This window comes from Enhydra lutris, unplaced genomic scaffold, assembly GCF_002288905.1.
Source record: "Enhydra lutris kenyoni isolate GAN:26980312 unplaced genomic scaffold, ASM228890v2 scaffoldscaffold8, whole genome shotgun sequence".
Lineage (NCBI taxonomy): Eukaryota > Metazoa > Chordata > Mammalia > Carnivora > Mustelidae > Enhydra > Enhydra lutris.
Window position 1 is genome coordinate 42,269,120 of NW_019154092.1, and position 20,138 is coordinate 42,289,257.

Here is a 20,138-nt window from a genome sequence, read left to right on the forward strand (position 1 = left end):
ACTTTCGAAAAACTTCTCAGAAGGCCCAAGCCCTGTATTTTTGTTCTCCGAACATCTCCCCACAAACTCATTTGCATCGGTGGTTTGTAGACCTCAGGAGATGGCCCCACTGTGCGACAGCTTCATGTTATTAGTACCATTATTTGTTCTAAGTCCTTTGAAGGCAACTTACGTGGCATATTTTTCATAGTATTTTTCATATTATTTTACTTTGGGCACCCTCCAGTTATATGCAAAGATCAAAACTGGGCAGTTTCCATTTTAAAGACTGACACCTTTTATATGGGCCATGGGGGCTGCTGGGTGGCAGGAAAGGATTTTAACATGTATTTGCTTACACTGAAATCATATACTTAAAAAAAAAATCTTCCATACTTCAAGTGTTTTTATTCTGAGCAGTACGTACAAAAAAATAATGCCAAATGTGTCTTATTCCGTATCGTTCAGCACTCTGTACGGGCTCTCAGTCTTTTACAGATTTAACAGACCCCTCACTTCACCATATATAAGAGGCTTCCTTCTTGCTCTCACTGGAAATGGAGCCACGGGCGGGGGTGGGGGCTGCGCCTCGTCAGACCTCGCTGAGGAACTCCAGGTTCAGATAGGCCGGGATGTGGATTGAGTCCATGGTCAGCGAGGATGGGTTGAATGGAAACAAGACGGGAAACATGTGCTTGGAGTCTAACAGCAGCTGCTGAGGGTCATTCCGCTCTTGTAGCTGTGCCTGTGAGGGAGACGACAACCACATGAAAGGCCACCCCCAAAAGAGCTGGTTTAGAGAAACTCACAAAAGTGAAGTAGCGTGTATTATGGAAATATTTGTTAAGACAATTAGGGTGGGCTTTGGGAGAACATGGCCTCCCTGTCCCTGTGGCATTTGGCAGGGAGAGGAGCCCTGGTATCAGCCTGTTAGAATCCAGATGACCTTAAGCTCTCCCCAAATTCTGGCAGTCTTTAAAATAAATTTTCCAGCTAAAGGAGAATAGAAAAATACATTTCAGGTGCAAATCGTGTGGAAAGGTACTATAGTGAGGGGTTAAGACCACGGGCTCTGGAGGCAGGCAGCCTGAGCTCTGATCTGGTGGGCAAATTCCTGAGCCTATCTATGCCTTAGTTTCCTCATCTGTAAACCAGAATGGGGAGAGTGACATCACACAAAATGGCAGAGTGAAAGCACTGGGCCTCAGTCCCTCCATTGAAGCAGCCACTTAGCTGGAAAAAGCAATTGCTCTCAAATATGTTGGAACTCTGGAACCTGATTAGACACTTAGGACCAGCAGGAGCTGAAGAAGGGGGAGGTTGCTTATCTCTGCTAAGGGAGCAGTCTATGTGAACTGGCCGCTAACCCAAGTCTCCAGCCCCTGTGCAGCTGAGGGACAGAGGCCCACACTCTGGAAGAAGCTGGCTGGTGCAGCAGGCCAGGCAGTGGGACCTCGTCCTCCAAAATCTGAGTTCCTGCCCTTCGTCTCATGTTCTCTGATGGATGGGCACAGATGCCTGCCTTGATTTCACCTTCTCTTGGGATACAGTGGCTTCCTCCAGTGGCATCAAGTGGAAGATTTAAAGGGACACAACCCTCCTTCCCCCCCACCTAATTTGGACCCAAACATTTTAGGAAAAGTATAATAACTCAAATGAAACTTTTCAGTTCACTAAAGGGGTTCAACAGCAGACTTGAGCAGGCAGAAAAAATGATCAGTGAACTTGAAGATAAGGCAATTGAAATTATCCAGTTTGAGGAACAGATAAATAAAATGGATAAAAGTAAACAGAACCTGAGGGACCTGTGGGACACCAGAAAGCATACCAACATATACCTCATAGTAGTCCCAGAAGAGGAAAAGAGAAAAGGGCTGCAAAATATTGAAGACATAATGGCCGAAAACATCCAAAATCTAATGAAAGACATACATCTGTTCCCCTTCCCCAAGACTCTCAACTCCAAGCAGGAAAAAAAAAAAAAATCCAAATGGGATAAAAAAACATTCACACTGAGACACATTATAGTCAGATCATCAAAGCCCAACAACAAAGAGGGACTCTTGAAAACAGCAAGAGAGAAAGGACTCCTCACTTACAAGGTATCCTCAAGATTACGAACAGATTTTTCATCAGAAACCACAGAGACCAGAAGGCATGGGGTAACCTATTTAAAGTCCTAAAAGAAACTCTTAACCAAAAACTCTATACCCAGCAAAACTATCCTTCAGGAATAAAGGAGAAATTAAGTCACTTCCACATCGACAAGAAAGTCCTGCAGGGGCGCCTGAGTGGCTCAGTCGTTAAGTGTTTGCCTTCAGCTCGAGTCATGATCTCTGGATCCTGGGATTGAGTCCCGCATAGGGCTCCTTGCTCAGTGGGAAGTCTGCCTCTCCCTCTCCCTCTGCCCCTGCTTATGTTCCCTCTCTCGCTGTGTCTCTCTCTGTCAAATAAAATGAAAATAAAATCATAAAAAGTCCTGCAGGCTGACACAGAAGGACACTAGACAGTAACTTGAGGCTGTAGGAAGAAATAAAGAACACAGCCAGCATTGTACTTCTGCTTGTAGCTCCTTACATAATTTACACAGATGCAGAAAACAGTTAAGCATTTCTGTTAGTGGGAGCATCATGTACAGCAGATGTGGCAGCAACAACATAGTGGCAGAGAGAGGGATAGAGGTATGTATGTAGCAGAACATGTGTACTATTGACCTAAGTCGGGATTATTTAAATTAGGTGGTTTCAAGTTTAAGATGTTAGTTGTGATCAGCAGGGTGATAAAAAAGTACACAAAAAAGGAAAGTAGGGAATCACAGTGGTACACTACAAAAACTAAAAACACACAAAGACGGGGTGCCTGGGTGGCTCAGTGGGTTAAAGCCTCTGCCTTTGGCTCAGGTCATGATCCCAGGTCCTGGGATCGGGCCCCGCATCGGGCTCTCTGCTCAGCAGGGAGCCTGCTTCCTCCCTCCCTCTCTGCCTGCCTCTCTGCCTATTTGTGATCTCTGTCAAATAAATAAATAAAATCTTAAAAAAAAAAACAACACACACACAAAGGCAGTAATGAGTAACACAAAACATAGAAGGCATACAGAAAACAAGTGGTTCCCTAGCAGAGGTGATGAATGATAAAGAGTTAACTAGGGTAAAGCAGAGAATGGTCTCTGGCACTAGGTGAGTCCCGTGTGGGTGGCTAACGCTCCTTTGTTCCTTCTGTTGGTTCACATCCCATCAACCTCTGAACCAGGAACCCAGGTGGAGACAACCTTACATGAAGGCCACGGAGACTAGTTAGCTATGAGTGTTGCCCAGAGGAAAATCAACACAGACTGATCTTGTAAAAATACAGGCCATCACCTACTAGCTTAAGCTATCAAAATTTTTTTCCTCCTTAGGAAAACTCACCACTAGGCAGTGGTAACATTTGGTATGTTGTAACTTTCTAGAAGTTTCATCATTATCCTATATTAGCCAAGACCAACAAGAGATCTTATATGAACTCATTAAGCCTTTGCATGTCACAGGTGACTATTACTCATAATAGCTCTGTGTTTCTAAAGCCTTCAAGGGGGCGAAGGTTAGTAAATAATGCAGGATCATTTGAAAAGTGCTGGGAAACAGATTTTTAGAACAAAATCTGTGTGAGCATAGGACTGTGAGTCGATTCATAGTGGCTGCGGAATGCATAAAGGTGAACCTGGATAATGAATGGAAAACTCTTTAAATTTCCAGTTGTCAAGTAAAAAACTTGTGTTTGTGTTCCGTGTGTTTGGTATCACATGAAAGGTGGGCCCAAATTTTGTATGTGTGTGTGAGAGTGTGTGTGTGTGTGTGTGAGTGTGTGTGTGTGAGTGTGTGAGTGTGTGTGTGTGAGTGTGTGTGTGTGTGTGAGTGTGTGTGTGTGTGAGTGTGTGTGTGTGTGAGTGTGTGTGTGTGTGATAGTAGTCCCAGAAGAAGAAAAGAGAAAAGGGCTGCAAAATATTGAAGACATAATGGCCGAAAACATCCAAAATCTAATGAAAGACATACATCTGTTCCCCTTCCCCAAGACTCTCAACTCCAAGCAGGAAAAAAAAAAAAATCCAAATGGGATAAAAAAACATTCACACTGAGACACATTATAGTCAGATCATCAAAGCCCAACAACAAAGAGGGACTCTTGAAAACAGCAAGAGAGAAAGGACTCCTCACTTACAAGGTATCCTCAAGATTACGAACAGATTTTTCATCAGAAACCACAGAGACCAGAAGGCATGGGGTAACCTATTTAAAGTCCTAAAAGAAACTCTTAACCAAAAACTCTATACCCAGCAAAACTATCCTTCAGGAATAAAGGAGAAATTAAGTCACTTCCACATCGACAAGAAAGTCCTGCAGGGGCGCCTGAGTGGCTCAGTCGTTAAGTGTTTGCCTTCAGCTCGAGTCATGATCTCTGGATCCTGGGATTGAGTCCCGCATAGGGCTCCTTGCTCAGTGGGAAGTCTGCCTCTCCCTCTCCCTCTGCCCCTGCTTATGTTCCCTCTCTCGCTGTGTCTCTCTCTGTCAAATAAAATGAAAATAAAATCATAAAAAGTCCTGCAGGCTGACACAGAAGGACACTAGACAGTAACTTGAGGCTGTAGGAAGAAATAAAGAACACAGCCAGCATTGTACTTCTGCTTGTAGCTCCTTACATAATTTACACAGATGCAGAAAACAGTTAAGCATTTCTGTTAGTGGGAGCATCATGTACAGCAGATGTGGCAGCAACAACATAGTGGCAGAGAGAGGGATAGAGGTATGTATGTAGCAGAACATGTGTACTATTGACCTAAGTCGGGATTATTTAAATTAGGTGGTTTCAAGTTTAAGATGTTAGTTGTGATCAGCAGGGTGATAAAAAAGTACACAAAAAAGGAAAGTAGGGAATCACAGTGGTACACTACAAAAACTAAAAACACACAAAGACGGGGTGCCTGGGTGGCTCAGTGGGTTAAAGCCTCTGCCTTTGGCTCAGGTCATGATCCCAGGTCCTGGGATCGGGCCCCGCATCGGGCTCTCTGCTCAGCAGGGAGCCTGCTTCCTCCCTCCCTCTCTGCCTGCCTCTCTGCCTATTTGTGATCTCTGTCAAATAAATAAATAAAATCTTAAAAAAAAAAACAACACACACACAAAGGCAGTAATGAGTAACACAAAACATAGAAGGCATACAGAAAACAAGTGGTTCCCTAGCAGAGGTGATGAATGATAAAGAGTTAACTAGGGTAAAGCAGAGAATGGTCTCTGGCACTAGGTGAGTCCCGTGTGGGTGGCTAACGCTCCTTTGTTCCTTCTGTTGGTTCACATCCCATCAACCTCTGAACCAGGAACCCAGGTGGAGACAACCTTACATGAAGGCCACGGAGACTAGTTAGCTATGAGTGTTGCCCAGAGGAAAATCAACACAGACTGATCTTGTAAAAATACAGGCCATCACCTACTAGCTTAAGCTATCAAAATTTTTTTCCTCCTTAGGAAAACTCACCACTAGGCAGTGGTAACATTTGGTATGTTGTAACTTTCTAGAAGTTTCATCATTATCCTATATTAGCCAAGACCAACAAGAGATCTTATATGAACTCATTAAGCCTTTGCATGTCACAGGTGACTATTACTCATAATAGCTCTGTGTTTCTAAAGCCTTCAAGGGGGCGAAGGTTAGTAAATAATGCAGGATCATTTGAAAAGTGCTGGGAAACAGATTTTTAGAACAAAATCTGTGTGAGCATAGGACTGTGAGTCGATTCATAGTGGCTGCGGAATGCATAAAGGTGAACCTGGATAATGAATGGAAAACTCTTTAAATTTCCAGTTGTCAAGTAAAAAACTTGTGTTTGTGTTCCGTGTGTTTGGTATCACATGAAAGGTGGGCCCAAATTTTGTATGTGTGTGTGAGAGTGTGTGTGTGTGTGTGTGAGTGTGTGTGTGTGAGTGTGTGAGTGTGTGTGTGTGAGTGTGTGTGTGTGTGTGAGTGTGTGTGTGTGTGAGTGTGTGTGTGTGTGAGTGTGTGTGTGTGTGTTGTATATTTAGAGGGAGGGAAGGAAGGAGGGAATTGTGTATGTGGGGAGAGGCAGGGGGGAGGGGCAGAAGGTGGGGGGAGAGAATCTCAAGCGGACTCAGTGCTGAGCATGGAGCCTATGTGGGGCTTGATCTCACGACCCTGAGACCATGCCCAGAGTTGAAATCAAGAATCAGATGCTCAACACACTGAGCCACCCACATGCCCTGGGTCAAAATTTTGAAGTAATTTTAACAGTTTGAAAAAGTAGCTTGAAATAATGGGAACAGTTTAGCAGAAGAAAGGACATTTAGAGACACATAAGCAACCACTGTTACTAATTTAAGATACCAAATGGTGGCTCTGTTGAGAACCTAACAGAATGGTCTCTCCAGGACCACTGAAGTCCAAAAGTGAATTCAGCTTGCTGCATTTATTATTACAAACCCGGTCACACAGCCTATAAAGGTGTACATAAAATGTGAAAGGGCAAAAGGCTCTTAAAAATTGTTTTGTAGCACTTAAATGTCCTTTTATTTCTCAACCTCAGATAGATCAGCAGGCTCTACTCTTTAAAGGGTTTGAAGAAATTGTAAGGGATTGAGAAGAGGGTATAAAAATGGAGAAAAGTTAATACCTGTATTATTTATAATTCAGCAGCAAAAGGTGCGCATACTTATTTAAAATTAACAAGGTAGTCATCTCATAGGCATTATCCTGTGAATCCTTCTGTGAGTTTGAGAATCCCCTCAAATCTACGTTTTTAAAGGTCAGCACGTTCTGCCCATATCACCCAAGCAAATGGTTTGCTTTAAGGAACAAATAGTATTTATCCCACATTAGATGTGTGCAAGTACAGGAAGTTGGCACAAATCATTCCACCCTTTCCTCTGTATAGCCTCTGTCTAGGGAGAAACAGAACATAAAACTACAGCTGGCAAAACAAAACAAAACAAAACAAAACACAAAAACAAAAAACAGAAACCCCACCCCAAAACCAAAACAAAACAAACAGAAAAAAACAAAAAAAAAAAAGAAAAACACCAGCCAGAATTTTTTTAAAGCGTCACCAGCCACTGAGAGTGGCAGCTGAAGCGACTCAGAACCTGATTCTGGCTCTGCAGAGACTCTCTGACCAACCTCTGCTACCTTTTTTCTCCTCTGCCCTTAATTCAACGCCAAAGTCTGATGTGGCAAAAATTCTTTGACCTTTGGCTTGACTTCCGACTTGTCTTTTAAACAGTGCCACTGTCAACTCAGCAGCGGTTCCAATTCTCCCTCTGATGTGTGTACTAGTATTTAAAACCAAATAAGACGTTCTGAACTTGTACTTTGATTCGTGTAAATTATCAGTGCTCCACAAAAGTCCGTGGGGACTCAGAAAACCTGGTGGCTTCTCTGTCATCGAAAGGCTTCCTCTACTTTCAGTAGCAGACTGTGGCTGTGTCTGGAATGGATCTTTTCAATCAGCACCCCACCTTCTCAAGATATCTGTGGTGCTCCCTCTCTGCCTGCTTTCCCTGTGCTCCGCATGTCACTGCGTTGCCTTTAGAAGAACAGCCTTCCACCTGATTTGGCATCCTTCCTTTGACCTTCAGCCTCTGGTTTTACCTTAGACACAAGGCTGAAATGTTCATTTGTCCTTAGACATGGCTGACTTTCTCAATCTCTGGATCTCTGCGTGGCCATGGTGTAAGGCGCTCTGAAGAGAAATCCCAAGACTACACCAGAGGGAAGAGCGTCTCCTACCCCATGTATTCTCCAGGTTTTTGAGCGTCTTTTTGATAAAGCCTCGTTTCAATTCCCTTTTTCCTGCCTCCTCTGCTCACTTTTGTCCATTTCTTTTGATCCTGGTTTCGTATGCTGGGATCACAGTGCATTGGCTGGCTAAGGAGGCATTGAGAAAGTGTTGTATCTCCTCAGGGTGTTCCCCACAGTGGGTAATGGGAGAAACGGTCACCGTCCTTCTGAGTTATCGGGATGTGGCTACAGTTATACAATTCTACTATTGCTACAGCATTCAGGGCCTGGAAAATTTCCTCACATGTGTTGTTACGACATTACAGTTAACTCCTGCAAGGTCTCCCAATTAATAGGGGACATTTGTGATCCATTAAACATAACCAAGATATCCACTGATCTATTTGAAAAATTTGGTAGTTGGGGATCTTATCTAATCTATCATAATTTGGAGCCTAACTTGTTTCATGTTTCTCCTTTTGCACGTGCTGATGCATGTGCCATTTGCTGGCCATCGTGCCCCCTGGAACCATACTGTAAGCCCCTGGACCGACTCCTGGATCGATTCTAACTGCCTCACAGCCCACCGCCCCATTTCAGCAGGAAGCAGCCAGAGTGGTCACGGCTCCCGTCCCTGACAGCAGTCCTTACTATTCCGGGTCGGGGGGGGGGGGGGGGGGGGAGGATCAGGTGGGGCTAGGTAGGGAGAGAGAGAAAGGGGGCTATGTGATCAGGCTCACAGAAATCCCAAAAAAGTGGAGGTGTGGGGAAACCAGAGAGAAGAGGACAGACCGGATCACCCTCCCCTAAGCGTGTGAGGTGGGTAGTGTCTCTACGATAATCACCTGTGACCAACAAAGAATAACCAGGTCCTAAAAAGGAAGTAAGCCATGGAAGGTGGTATCAATAGAGATGTTAAAAGGATTTAAGTTCCCTGGTTAGCTTTCTAGAAAAGACAAACCCTAAAGGCACTCATTGGCAACCCTGTGAGGACCCCTCTCACTCTTGAGAGCTTTTTCTGTATCTTCACTTAATAAACTTCTATCACTTTAGTAAAAAATAATTTTTTTTTTCTTTAAGGCATTCAGCCAAATCACCTAAAGCTCAGCTTTAGGAAGCTCATCTTAAAAAGAAAAAAAAAAATCCCACAATCTCAAGACAGATTTAAATAATCACTTCCCTAATACATTTTCTTTTCTTTAAAGCATATACCTAAGGGCAAATGTTATGAGTCTTAGAGGCAAGACTGAGAGCTCAAATTGTTTTCTTAAAATAATATTTCTTAGTTTAGTTCATGGGTGGGGTTGATATTCTGCTGACTTTTTAATTCCACTTGGCGCTCTAATTCAGTGATGTGCTAGTGGCAAATACGACATCTAAAATCCAAGCAGAGATTATAAAAGTTTGGTCTTTTGTGTATACAGCTAAGTTATTTATGGGTGATACAGTTAGTACTTACCCAAATGGAAAGCCTTAGGATGTAAGGTCTTTTGGCTTAGAGTATAACCAGTGATTTATTAATACAGAGAAGCAAAGTTAAACTCTAAACTTTGATTTCCTTTATTAGTTTTAGGTGAGAGCTTTATAAAATTGATCCTAGTTTTGGACCAGGACTTTATAAAATTGATTAATGTTTTAAAACTCACCTGGATTGTTCGTATAAAGGCCACAGTCACCCGTTCTTCAAATTCATTCAGGGGAGTATAAAGGTTTAAAATTTTGACAATCTGTTGGAATAAAAACAAAAGCTTAGCACAGACCTAAAGGAACATATGACAACTTTTGGATTTCAAAGAATATAGGACACTCACAAGAGTATACTATTCTTTACACAGGACCCATACCTTGGAGTGGGAGTGAAATTGAGGAGAGGAGCCTACAATTTGTAAACTACAGACCAGAGGCTTCGTCTTCTAGACCTGAGCCCTCTTACTCCTGTCTCCATCACACCTCCCTACCCCCACTCCTGGCTTAAAAGATAATGGTTCTAAACAGTGTGGAGATTCCTCAAGAAATTAAAAGTGCAGCTTCCCTATGACCCTGCAATTGCACTACTGGGTATTTACCCCAAAGATACAGATGTAGTGAAAAGGGCCATCTGTACCCCAGTGTTTATAGCAGCAATAGCCACAGTCGCCAAACTGTGGAAAGAACCAAGATGCCCTTCAACGGACGAATGGATAAGGAAGATGTGGTCCATATACACTATGGAGTATTATGCCTCCATCAGAAAGGATGAATACCCAACTTTTGTAGCAACATGGACGGGACTGGAAGAGATTATGCTGAGTGAAATAAGTCAAGCAGAGAGAGTCAATTATCATATGGTTTCACTTATTTGTGGAGCATAACAACATGGAGGACAAGGGGAGATGGAGAGGAGAAGGGAGTTGAGGGAAATTGGAAGGGGAGGTGAACCATGAGAGACTATGGACTCTGAAAAACAACCTGAGGGTTTTGAAGAGGTGGGGGGGTGGGAGGTTGGGGGAACCAGGTGGTGGGTATTAAGGAGGGCACGGATTGCATGGAGCACTGGGTGTGGTACAAAAACAATGAATACTGTTACGCTGAAAAGAAATAAAAAATTAAAAAAAAAAAAGATAATGGTTCTAGGAAACCTGCCTGAAACTCTCAGCCTCTTACCTACTAGTCATTTAAAGATTTCTTAAAGAGTACTGGAGATCGTACCTTAGATAATGAAAGTGTTGTTTTTACCACACCTCCCTACCTCCTCCCACCACCCAAATCACTTAATAAAAGGAACAATTTTTCCTAATTGAAGAGAGAGGATAATCTTCTGTCTGCCTGCCGACTGTTGGGTGGAAGTAGCCTGACCAAATGCAAAGTGAGGCCAGCTGAACTCTAGAAGTAAACTTCGGAAAGCAAAATATATTTAAAAGGGGGATAAAGTTGGCAAACTTGCAGTACGTCTATAGAAAGAAGCAGTTCTCTGAAGAGCTTGTCATTTCATCTTATAGTGGTTAGTGGGGAGGTATGGAAAGGTATATTTACAACACCGAGTTTGGATTTTGTTCTTTAGGTGCTCGACAGGGAGAAGAAGGTGTATGATCTAACTTAGAAAGTCGGATTTGGGGGCGCCTGGCTGGCTCAGTGATTAAGTGTCTGCTTTCGGTTCAGGTCATGGTCCTGGGATCAGGTCCTGCATCAGGGTCTCTGCTCATCAGGGAAACTGCTTCTTCCTCTCCCTCTGCCCTTCCCCCTGCTTGGGCTTTCTGTTAAATAACTAAATAAATAAATAAAAACTTAAAAAAAAAAAAAAAAAAAAGAAGAAGAAAGAAAGCCCGATTTCCTTGTGCTGGCCCATTTCTAAACAGGCGTACTCATGGTGGAGGCAAGCCATCCCAAGTGTGGGCAGGATTTATCTTCTGACAGTCTGGTCACATCTCTGCAACTGAGTCCTAGTAGGAATACAGTTTGCTGGGGGAGGGCAGGGAGGAGAGGCACATTCTAATGCCTCTAGCTTCTCAATGACTGTTTAAAACAATGTCAATGGCTTCTTTTTTTTTTTTTTTTAAAGATTTTATTTCTTTGTCAGAGAGAGATCACAAGTAGGCAGAGAGGCAGGCAGAGAGAGAGGAAGAAGTAGGTTTCCTGCTGGCTCATCCCAGGACCCTGAGATAATGACCTGAGTGGAAGGCAGAGGCTTAACCCACTGAGCCACCCAGGCACCACAATGTCAATGGATTCTAAGTGAAAACATGGCCACAATGAAAGTATATAGTTGTAAAGAAAATGATTTATTTAATGCCAAAGGCATGATGCTGCCCATTTCTGAACAAAATTCTAAAATTTCTAGTTAGAAACATTCTAGAATTATGTTTAAAAAATGTTTCTACCTTAAAAACAAACCAACCTGGGGCACCTGCGTGGCTCAGTCAGTTAAGTGCCTGCCTTTGGCTCAGGTCATAATCCCAGGGTCCTGGGATCGAGCCCTGCATCAGGCTCTCTGCTCAGCAGGGAGTCTGCTTCCTCCTCTCTCTCTGTCTATATGATCTCTATCTGTCAAATAAATAAATAAAATCTTTAAAAAAAAAAAAAACAAACCAACCAGGTGTGCCTGGGTGGCTTAGTCGGTTAAACGTCTGACTCTTGGTTTCAGCTCAGATCATGACCTCAGGGTCGTGAGATCGAGCCCCATGTGGGGCTCTGCATGGAGCCTGTTTCAGATTCTCTTTCCCTCGCTGCCTCTGCCCTTTCCCCTCCCCCTAACCGCTCCTGTGCGTGTGCACTCTCTCTAAAAACAAAAATAAAAATACATTTTTACCCAAGCTTAATGTTTTTTGTGTTTACTACCTTATCTTTCTATGTGAGCAAGGGGGCCCAGAATGTTACCAGGGGAATGGTGGCATCTTGTCCCAGAGACCAAGGCGGTCTTTGGTTCCCCCAGGAACATTCCACCTGTGACAGCTTCTATTGTGTCACTGGCGGCTAGGAAGGCTGTGCTTATACCCCCCAACACAGAGAAGCCTTCCCCTTGGACGGGGAGGCGGGCCGGCTGGCTGCCGGGGCATACCTGCTGGGTGCTGAGAGAGGTGCACAGGGAGCAGATGGCCTCTGCGTCCTCCGGGGTTTTCTTCTTTAGCTGCAGGAGCTGGGCTGCTTGGATCAGGGGTTCCATGGTCTGGACGGCTCCGCTCTGGTGAAGGTTCCTTCCCCGAAGCCACTCTTCAAGCTGGCTTATGTTGTACCTTAGACACAGGTCAAAGGGAGCCGAGTTAGGCCAGACTCCTAAGGCCCGGAGGCGAGCACACCTGGCGTGCCTGTGGTACCACCCAGCTGCAAACAGTGGGATCATTCTCTTCACCCTCACCAGCTCACACGGAGCAAATCTTGAAGAGCACTTTGCTGAATGAACACAGCGACGAATCGGTGTTTAAAATCAAGCAAAGCTGAGGGACATGAAGTGTCTGTGTATTTGATCTACTGAACTGAAGCGATTGGTACTTCACCTTCACAAACATAGTTCTACGCGGGCCTTCTCGAGTCTCTAACCTCGCCGAGGTTTCCCCCTGACCTACCCACACTGTCTTTACAGTCTTTAGAGTGCGTCAACGTCGTTAAAGCTCTGAACTCATTTGTTTCCCAGGTTACCGTCTCGGTGTGGAATTCCACCAACAAACGAGCAGGTGATGGAACTGTGTCTCGCACTGACTGTGACAAGGACCGGCAGCTAGGTCTGGATGTCACTGTCAGAGACAAAGGCCCCGGGCTCCGACTCCAGCCTGCGGGGGAGGGCCCCTCCCACCACGAGGCTCGGGCAGGGCGCCCCGCTCCTACCTGAGCTGCATGCCGGTGCTCCACGAGCAGACGTCCTTCCGCAGCAGCAGGTTGTTGAGGGTCACGGCGTTGATCATGTAGAACAGCTGCTTGAACACCTGCAGGATGATCTCAGGGTCCAAGCCCTGGTCTCGCATGACCGTGTGGAAGGAAGTCATCTGGCGGATGACGGCTTCCAGGCAGTAGGAGTTGTCCCCATCCACCATGCTGGAGGAGCGCTTCCGGTAGCCAGTTGGCTTCACACCAGAGAGACCCTGAATGCTCTCATTTTCCAACATGGCGGAGACTGAAAGAAAAGCATGGTTGGAGAAGCTGGTGTGTTCCCCATGAAAGATCTGTTCTTGGACCACTAAGATCATTCAGCGCCTTGGGTTTTGGCGATGGCACCATCCACCGGCATACAATGTTGATGTGCTCAGAAACTCACAGCATTGAGCATCGGATTGCTAATGTGTTGGAATCTATATGGAATGAGGTTTGCCTATAGAAATCTTGGACCAAATTTGTGCTTAAATTCATTAGTGATGGGACAAAGATAATGGGCACGTACCAACTCAGTTCTGTACTGGTTTCTGCGCTAAGTACAAAGTTTGAGAATTGAGCATCTTGGGTATAGTACCGGCCCAGCCCTTGACTTGGCCTTGGACCCTGAGATCATCCTACTCGTTTTCAAAAGCTCTTTTCCATGAGGCACTGACCATATAAATTTCAGGTTAGCTGGTCTTATTACACTTTCTACCCAGTGTTTAACCATGTGTCTGGGGCTTTATACTCGGTATTTCTTTCCATCTCCCAACAACCCATTTCCTGGTGACAAAACTGAGGCACACAAAAGTTAAAATTACTTGCCCAAGATCACACCACTAGGAGTCAGCAGGGCCAGGATTTGAACCCAGGTGTGTCCAACTCCAGAATTGTTGCTATTAGCCATCACATGATTTGGAATCACGAAGCACCCCCAGTGTTCTCTACGCCCTGTGCCTCATAAGAAGGTTCTCAGGAATAACAATGTGGAATGAGCCTTATGCTAGATAAGGTTCTGGATGGCATGAAGTGCTCTGTCCAACTTGGAATCTACATACAACCTATCTGTGTTGTAAGAACCCAGGGGAAAGCTTTACAACACAGTCACAGGGGACAATTTCCTCCCCAGCCTTCTTGGAGCATCCTGAGTGATGTGTGGATGTGTCATTCCTGACTCAAAAAACAACAGGCCTCTCATGTTTCAATTCTGATTTATTGCTAAGTGCCCAAGTCTACTGCTTTGGACAGAGTGTTCTGTAAGTACTTACTGTATGAGTACTTGCCACTGTGTTTCTTCACGTGCACCTGCTTAATGCTTTTATTTTTTTCATGAATAAAGTACACATATGGGCATAAGGATTATATTTTTCACTCTATATGCATTGATAACCTTTTGGATTTATATGGAAGACTTCATAGCTCTTCCTGAGCACACAACACACACCTCCTTGCTGCCTTCAGTGGGAAGGTTCTAGTTTTTTGGAAGCCACACCTAAGGTACAGGCTTCCCTGACAGCAGGCGGTGTTCACCATCGTTTCTGACCCCACAGTGAGTGCTGGAGATCTGCTGCTGCCAGCTTACCTATCATAGGCTGCAACACACCCTCGGCGATTTTAATGAGCTGCTGGTAGATCTGAATGGAAAGGTCACTCAGCACCTGGCGGTATTCGGTGAGGTCAAAGTTCTTAAGACAGTGCTCATTCTGCTTGGGTGTATTCTGAGTCATGAAGCCCTGCAGAGAGAAAGGGCATTTGAAGGAGGCTGGGCGGTCTGCCAGGGCTCAGCAGGACTTCCGGGTCTCCCTCTCGTCCTTGACACCCTATCTGTGGAGTTCCACCAGCCTCTGTTAACATGATGGTCCACAAGAGCCTGTCAGTTCCTTGAGGCCTCAGTGGGGGGGCCCCTGAATCTGAAGGCAGAGCAAAACCTCAGCATGATAGAGAAGTCGGAGCTGTTGGAATTAAAAGGCCCAAATCACTTAGTCCACATCTTGAGGTGATTTCCCTGCAGCAGCGGACCCAGCTTGGTAGCAGGTCCAGGGAAAGAGGCATCCGACCTGAGTCTTTGTCCATCTCTCCTAACAGGCCAGGATACCTTACAGTGTGAAATACACAGCCACGGAAGGAGTACGGCCGGGTCAGATGATGCTTTTATAATGGGAAATTTTACATGGATTCTATTGTTGGATATCAGAATTAATAGACAAATGGAAATGATCTCACAGCTACAGCACCTTGTCCCCTTAGCTTTCTAAATGAACAAGAGGAAATAACGTTGTCGAGAGTTGCTAGTATCGAGAGGAGTCGGGGGACCCAATAGCCCTTTGTATTCAGGCCGAGGTACACCAAGGGTAGCCAGAAAGATCAAGTCTTCCAAAGAGTGACCATCCCCAGCAAAGTCTCTCAAACCAGGTCCCATTACAAAGCATTTTTAAATAAAAACTAAAAAGCAGGTGAAAGAAGGAATCACTGTGACAGCTAAGATACATATTTTTCTCCATCTTTATTTACACTACACCGATCTGGCTATACTGTGCTTCGGGTCTTATGCCCCCACCAATATATTATTTTGAATAAAAATGAAAAAGGAAGGGCATAAAGGAAAAGTGGAGGCACCCTCTCAGCCCCCGCCAGGGGCCTGGGAGTGGTGTCTGGGGTGAGGTGGAATTTTTACTGGAGAAGCCAGAGTGAGGACATGGCCTGGATCACCGAGCTATGGGGCTAAATGCAGAGTGTGGGCACAGTTCTTCAGGGACCAGTACTGGGAATGGTGGGTTCCAGACGAAGCTGGGCTCTCGAGAGCCAGAGCAAGATAGGAAATAATGCAATCAGTTGGGCTGCAGGTCAAGGAATCAAATTTGGTTAGAAGTAAGAAGCTGGGCCTCCAGGTCAAGGTGTAAAAATGTGGTCTCATCACATTGTGCCCCTTCTTGGCGTCTGCCTTAAAATGGACAAACTACTGGTTGGCTTAAAAGACAGTCTCACGCATCAGACAACTGACCGGGCTTTCTTCCGGCGTTCAAGGAAACAGGGCTCTTCCATGGATGCTTCTGAAATTTAAGGTCACAAGGCTCTCCCTGGAGAGTCCCAGGGGTTCTCAGATAAAGGATGGGTCACGTAAACTCATTTCCCCACCATTCTACTTATTTGATTCCAGGTGCTTTCTGGGGCTGCTGGGATCCTCAAGGCCACCTAGAGGACAGGTGTGCTGTGGCCTGCCTATCCCTGAGTCTAGCTACCAGGTAGAGGAAGGTGTGCCCTGAGCCCGAGGTCCCAGCGGGCTCTGGACAGACCTGACATGCTCTCCTCAGGGTAGAACCGCATTTGGACAGAGCGGGGCTGCCCTCCATGACAACCCAGTCTCTGAGCTGACATCTGCTCTGTAGCAGGACACACATTGCTCTGTCCAAGGAAGCGAGAGCCTGGCAGGGGATCTGGGGTGCTTTAATGGTTTTTGAGTGCCCTTTAGGCGTTGGGTTATCTCAGCACGCACCTCATCCCCGCTGTACTGCTTCAAGCAGTGAAGGAGGCGGCAGGTGTTGGATAACCAGAATGATGTCATCTCGAAGTCCTCGTTGTGCTTCTGTGGAAAGAAAAAGACATCCCTCGTTAGTAGGGGCTCCCATCTGGTTAAACACTCACCTGCAACCTGTCTTTCCAGGTTTCTAGAATTACTCAGCATGCCCCAAGCAGACACGATGGCCCATCACGAAGAGGAGATCCACTGTCCAGGGGCTGTGTTACCATTCCTCCACTGCTGGGAGGGGCACAGAGGCCCCCACCCTGGTTTCCTGAGCAGTGGTGCACCCCTGTGCAGCCCTGGGCTGTATGCTGAGCTCTGGGCAGCTGGCCCCGGCAGGCTCCAAACCATCAGCGATCCAACCCAGGAGATGGGAGGAGCACGCCAGTGAACTATTCTGGCACTCCATTTATTGAGAGCAGATGTCCAATGGATTCAACCCTCTGGAAAATGACTATAAAGCGCAACTTGGTAAAAAAGGCTGTTGCACAGCCCAAAGAGCTGAGACACAGCTTCTGCCCTAAGGCCGATGACTGCACAGAGTTCGTTTTGTCCGGTAACACTGCCCCTGTTTAAACGTCAGAGATGGAAGCTTCGATGGCAATCAAACAAGGGGGTCGGACGGAGAGTGACGGGTAGGGCTGGGCATGCCGGCGGAGCCTGGTGATGAGGGAGGGTTTTCCTGAGGCAGTGACCTCTCAAGTCAGCCTTCGACTTGCCCAGACCAGCACAAGCGTCTGGACGAGCTCGAGTGAGGGGTCGAGGCAGGAGACTCAGACCCAAGAGTTACCAGCATGTCCGTTCAGAGCCAGGAGCGGATAAAATTGGGCAGGAGGTGCGGTAACTGAGACACAGCTGGCGCGAAGCCAGAAGCTACAGGCTGGTGCGACACACTCCCAGAAGGGTGGGGGGCAAGTGACAGTGGTCTAGACTCCGTGCTTCTGCCACACCGCAGAGTGGCAGAGTGGGTGAGAACGGAGGGCGGTCTCAGAGCAAGGCTCTTGGGGTGCGGGCCTGTGCCGAGGCACAACTCTCTCTCACGGAGGGCTGATCTCCCTCACAAAGCTTACCTCTCCCCATAGCTTCTATGTGGCCCGGCCTCTCCCCTCCCTGCAGGCCAGCCTCCTTCTGCAGAGACTGTCACTACACTGGTAAGGGGCCTCGTGCCTTTAGGTGGAGTTCCTCCAGTGAGGGCCCCATAAGCAGCCCTGTCCCGGCCCGGGGCCTCCTCACTTCGGAACCTGATAAATGTTTATACCTTCCTTGGGCCACTGCCCTGCCTGGGCAGCAGGCACCCAGCTCCTCGGAAAGGTCTGGGAGGACGTCTCTATTCAGGTTGTGTTCCTGCATGGCACTGCAGGGCAAGGTCAGCCTGCCCTGGAGTGGAGCACGGCATCCTCCTGGCACCACAGGTCAAGGCTTTTGAAAGCCCCAGGGTTCCCTGGAGGCGGCTGGACAGCAACACTGGATTTCTGGGCGTCCCACCGTTTCTGAGCCTGAGCATCCTGGCTCCGCGGGCGAGCTGCGTGGCTATCACCCGCCTTCAGAGCTGGAGACTCGAGGAAAGCCCAGACAGGGCCGAGCTATGGGGAGCCATGGGCTCCGTCCCATGGGCGTCCCTCCGTCCGCTGCCAACCACCATCTCTGGCCCGGGGCACCTACCTTCAGGACTTTCTTAATGCCGTTGATGGTGGAGGTCAGCAAAGAGTGCACCTTGAGGTCATCGTTGACGTAATCGGCGTGCCTGATGCACATGTAGAGGACGTAGGCAGGAAGGCAGGGCACGGTGCCCGCCAGCGTCTGCGGCTTCAGCTCTGACAGCAACAAACACCAAGAGTTAGACTCTAGCAGATGCCTGGGGCTCTGAGAACCTGCTCTGACATATTTTCTTTCCTCTTTTTCTTTTTTTTTTTTTTAAAGATTTTATTTATTTATTTGAGGGAGAGAATGAGCAAGAGGGCACACAAACTGGGGGAGAAGCAGAGGGAGAGAGAGACCCGGACTCCTTGCTGAGCAGGAAGCCTGACGCGGGGCTTGATCCCAGGACCTTGAGATCATGACCTGAGATGAAGGCAGACGCTTAGCTGACTGAAGCACCTAGGTCGCCCTGAAATAGAAATATTTTCAATATTTTCCTGGAGCTCCTCTAAGAGTAACCTTTCAAGGGGCCGGGTGGCTGGAGGAGGAGTAGGGGAGAAGCTGTCAGGGATACACAGACACCTTCTGACCCTGAGTACTAGTTTCAGAAACTAGTTAAAAGCCCCAAACTCACAAAAGCACATTCCTCATTGTTTGGACCAGAACAATAAGACAGGCTCCTAATGCCTGGTCCTTAGAACATGAAGGAGAAGAGCCCACAGGTAGCAGCTCTCTGCCGGGTTTCCACACAGAGGCCCGGGCCCGGGGCCAGCCGCAGGGAGGAGCCAGCTCCCCAGCCAGTGAGGGAACTCGGGGCGCCTCCTGCTGCAGGCACCCCGGACTCTCCCACAGCGGACGGCGAGAGCAGGTTTGGGAGAAGCTGGCAGACCGCAAATTCCCAAAGCCAGTGCCCGCACGCCGGGGCCCGGAAGGCCACAGGGACCTTTAGCCCACTTAACGTCCGTTTGGAAACTATGCACTTCGCAGCAGCTGCCTAGACCTCCTCAGAGCCAGGAATAGATCAAGTCGGCTGCTGAGTGGCCACGGCCATTCCCCCACCCCCCCGAGGGCCACAGTGTGACACCGGTCTCACCAGCCTCTCCACTGACGGGTGGCCTGACCTGTGTACAGCTTGTCCTGTCTTGGGCTGTCCTATCGTGACCCGAGTACCGTGTCCTATAGACTCACGTGGTCTGCCCAGCTAAGTGTTAGCGTCTGGGGCAGGACCAATGGCTCGACATGTCTCTATCCTCCACAGCATCCAGCCCGTGCCAGGGACCTAGGAGGAGGTCTGATGGAGTCTTGGCATTTGTTTGGCTGAGAGGGAAGGGGACTGGGTGTGACATGCAGGCAGCTTAGGGGTAGATGGCCTCGTCTGGGGCTGCCTGAGCGGGGACAGTGGGGAGGAGCCGCCGTCTGCTGGCACAAGCAGTCCCATTAGTTTTGGACTCTACTGTTGGGAACTTTGACTTTCATTCCCCAGAGATGAAAGGCTCATTCCTAGCAGCCTTAGAATCAGATGCCGCCCGCTGAAGGAAGAGGGGCTTCCCGTCAGATTGCCGGGCAGCTCTAGGGGGAATTAGCCTTTAGGAAAAGAGCCAAAGCACTAGTCACTGGAAATACCCAACACAAAGAACGGAGGGAAAATCTGCCCTAGGCTAGAGTCATCCTAGCTTCCACAGCCCTCGGCAAGCTGCTCAGCAGGGTGGGACTTTGGCAAACTCACATTTCTCTAAAACAACCTCCACCTCCTAGTTGACCATCCAGTGCCCCTACAAGAAGCAGCCACTTCACCTTGTCACACTGAGAAGAGTCTGTGACTTCAGCCTAGCACTTTCTCCGGTCATATTTCCCATCTATTGTATCTCGCACGTCTGCATTTTACGGAACACCTAAGGCTCCAAGTAAAGAAGCTTGTGGC

The 20,138-nt window shown here is 47.1% G+C and overlaps 1 protein-coding gene across 1 annotated transcript in view; it reads right to left on the reverse strand.

The window, feature by feature from the left end:
- Nucleotides 1-365: 365 nt before the first annotated feature.
- LOC111142499 (myosin VB) overlaps nucleotides 366-20,138 on the reverse strand; it is a 186,025-nt gene continuing 166,252 nt past the window's right edge. Inside the window, exons 34-40 of the mRNA XM_022495717.1 lie at nucleotides 18,242-18,393; nucleotides 16,553-16,642; nucleotides 14,642-14,792; nucleotides 13,036-13,321; nucleotides 12,272-12,446; nucleotides 9,384-9,464; nucleotides 366-724 (exon numbers count right to left, since the gene is read on the reverse strand). Of these exons, the coding sequence (XP_022351425.1) occupies nucleotides 572-724; nucleotides 9,384-9,464; nucleotides 12,272-12,446; nucleotides 13,036-13,321; nucleotides 14,642-14,792; nucleotides 16,553-16,642; nucleotides 18,242-18,393 (1,088 nt within the window). The 3' untranslated portion in view covers nucleotides 366-571. The remainder of the gene's footprint in view (nucleotides 725-9,383; nucleotides 9,465-12,271; nucleotides 12,447-13,035; nucleotides 13,322-14,641; nucleotides 14,793-16,552; nucleotides 16,643-18,241; nucleotides 18,394-20,138) is intronic.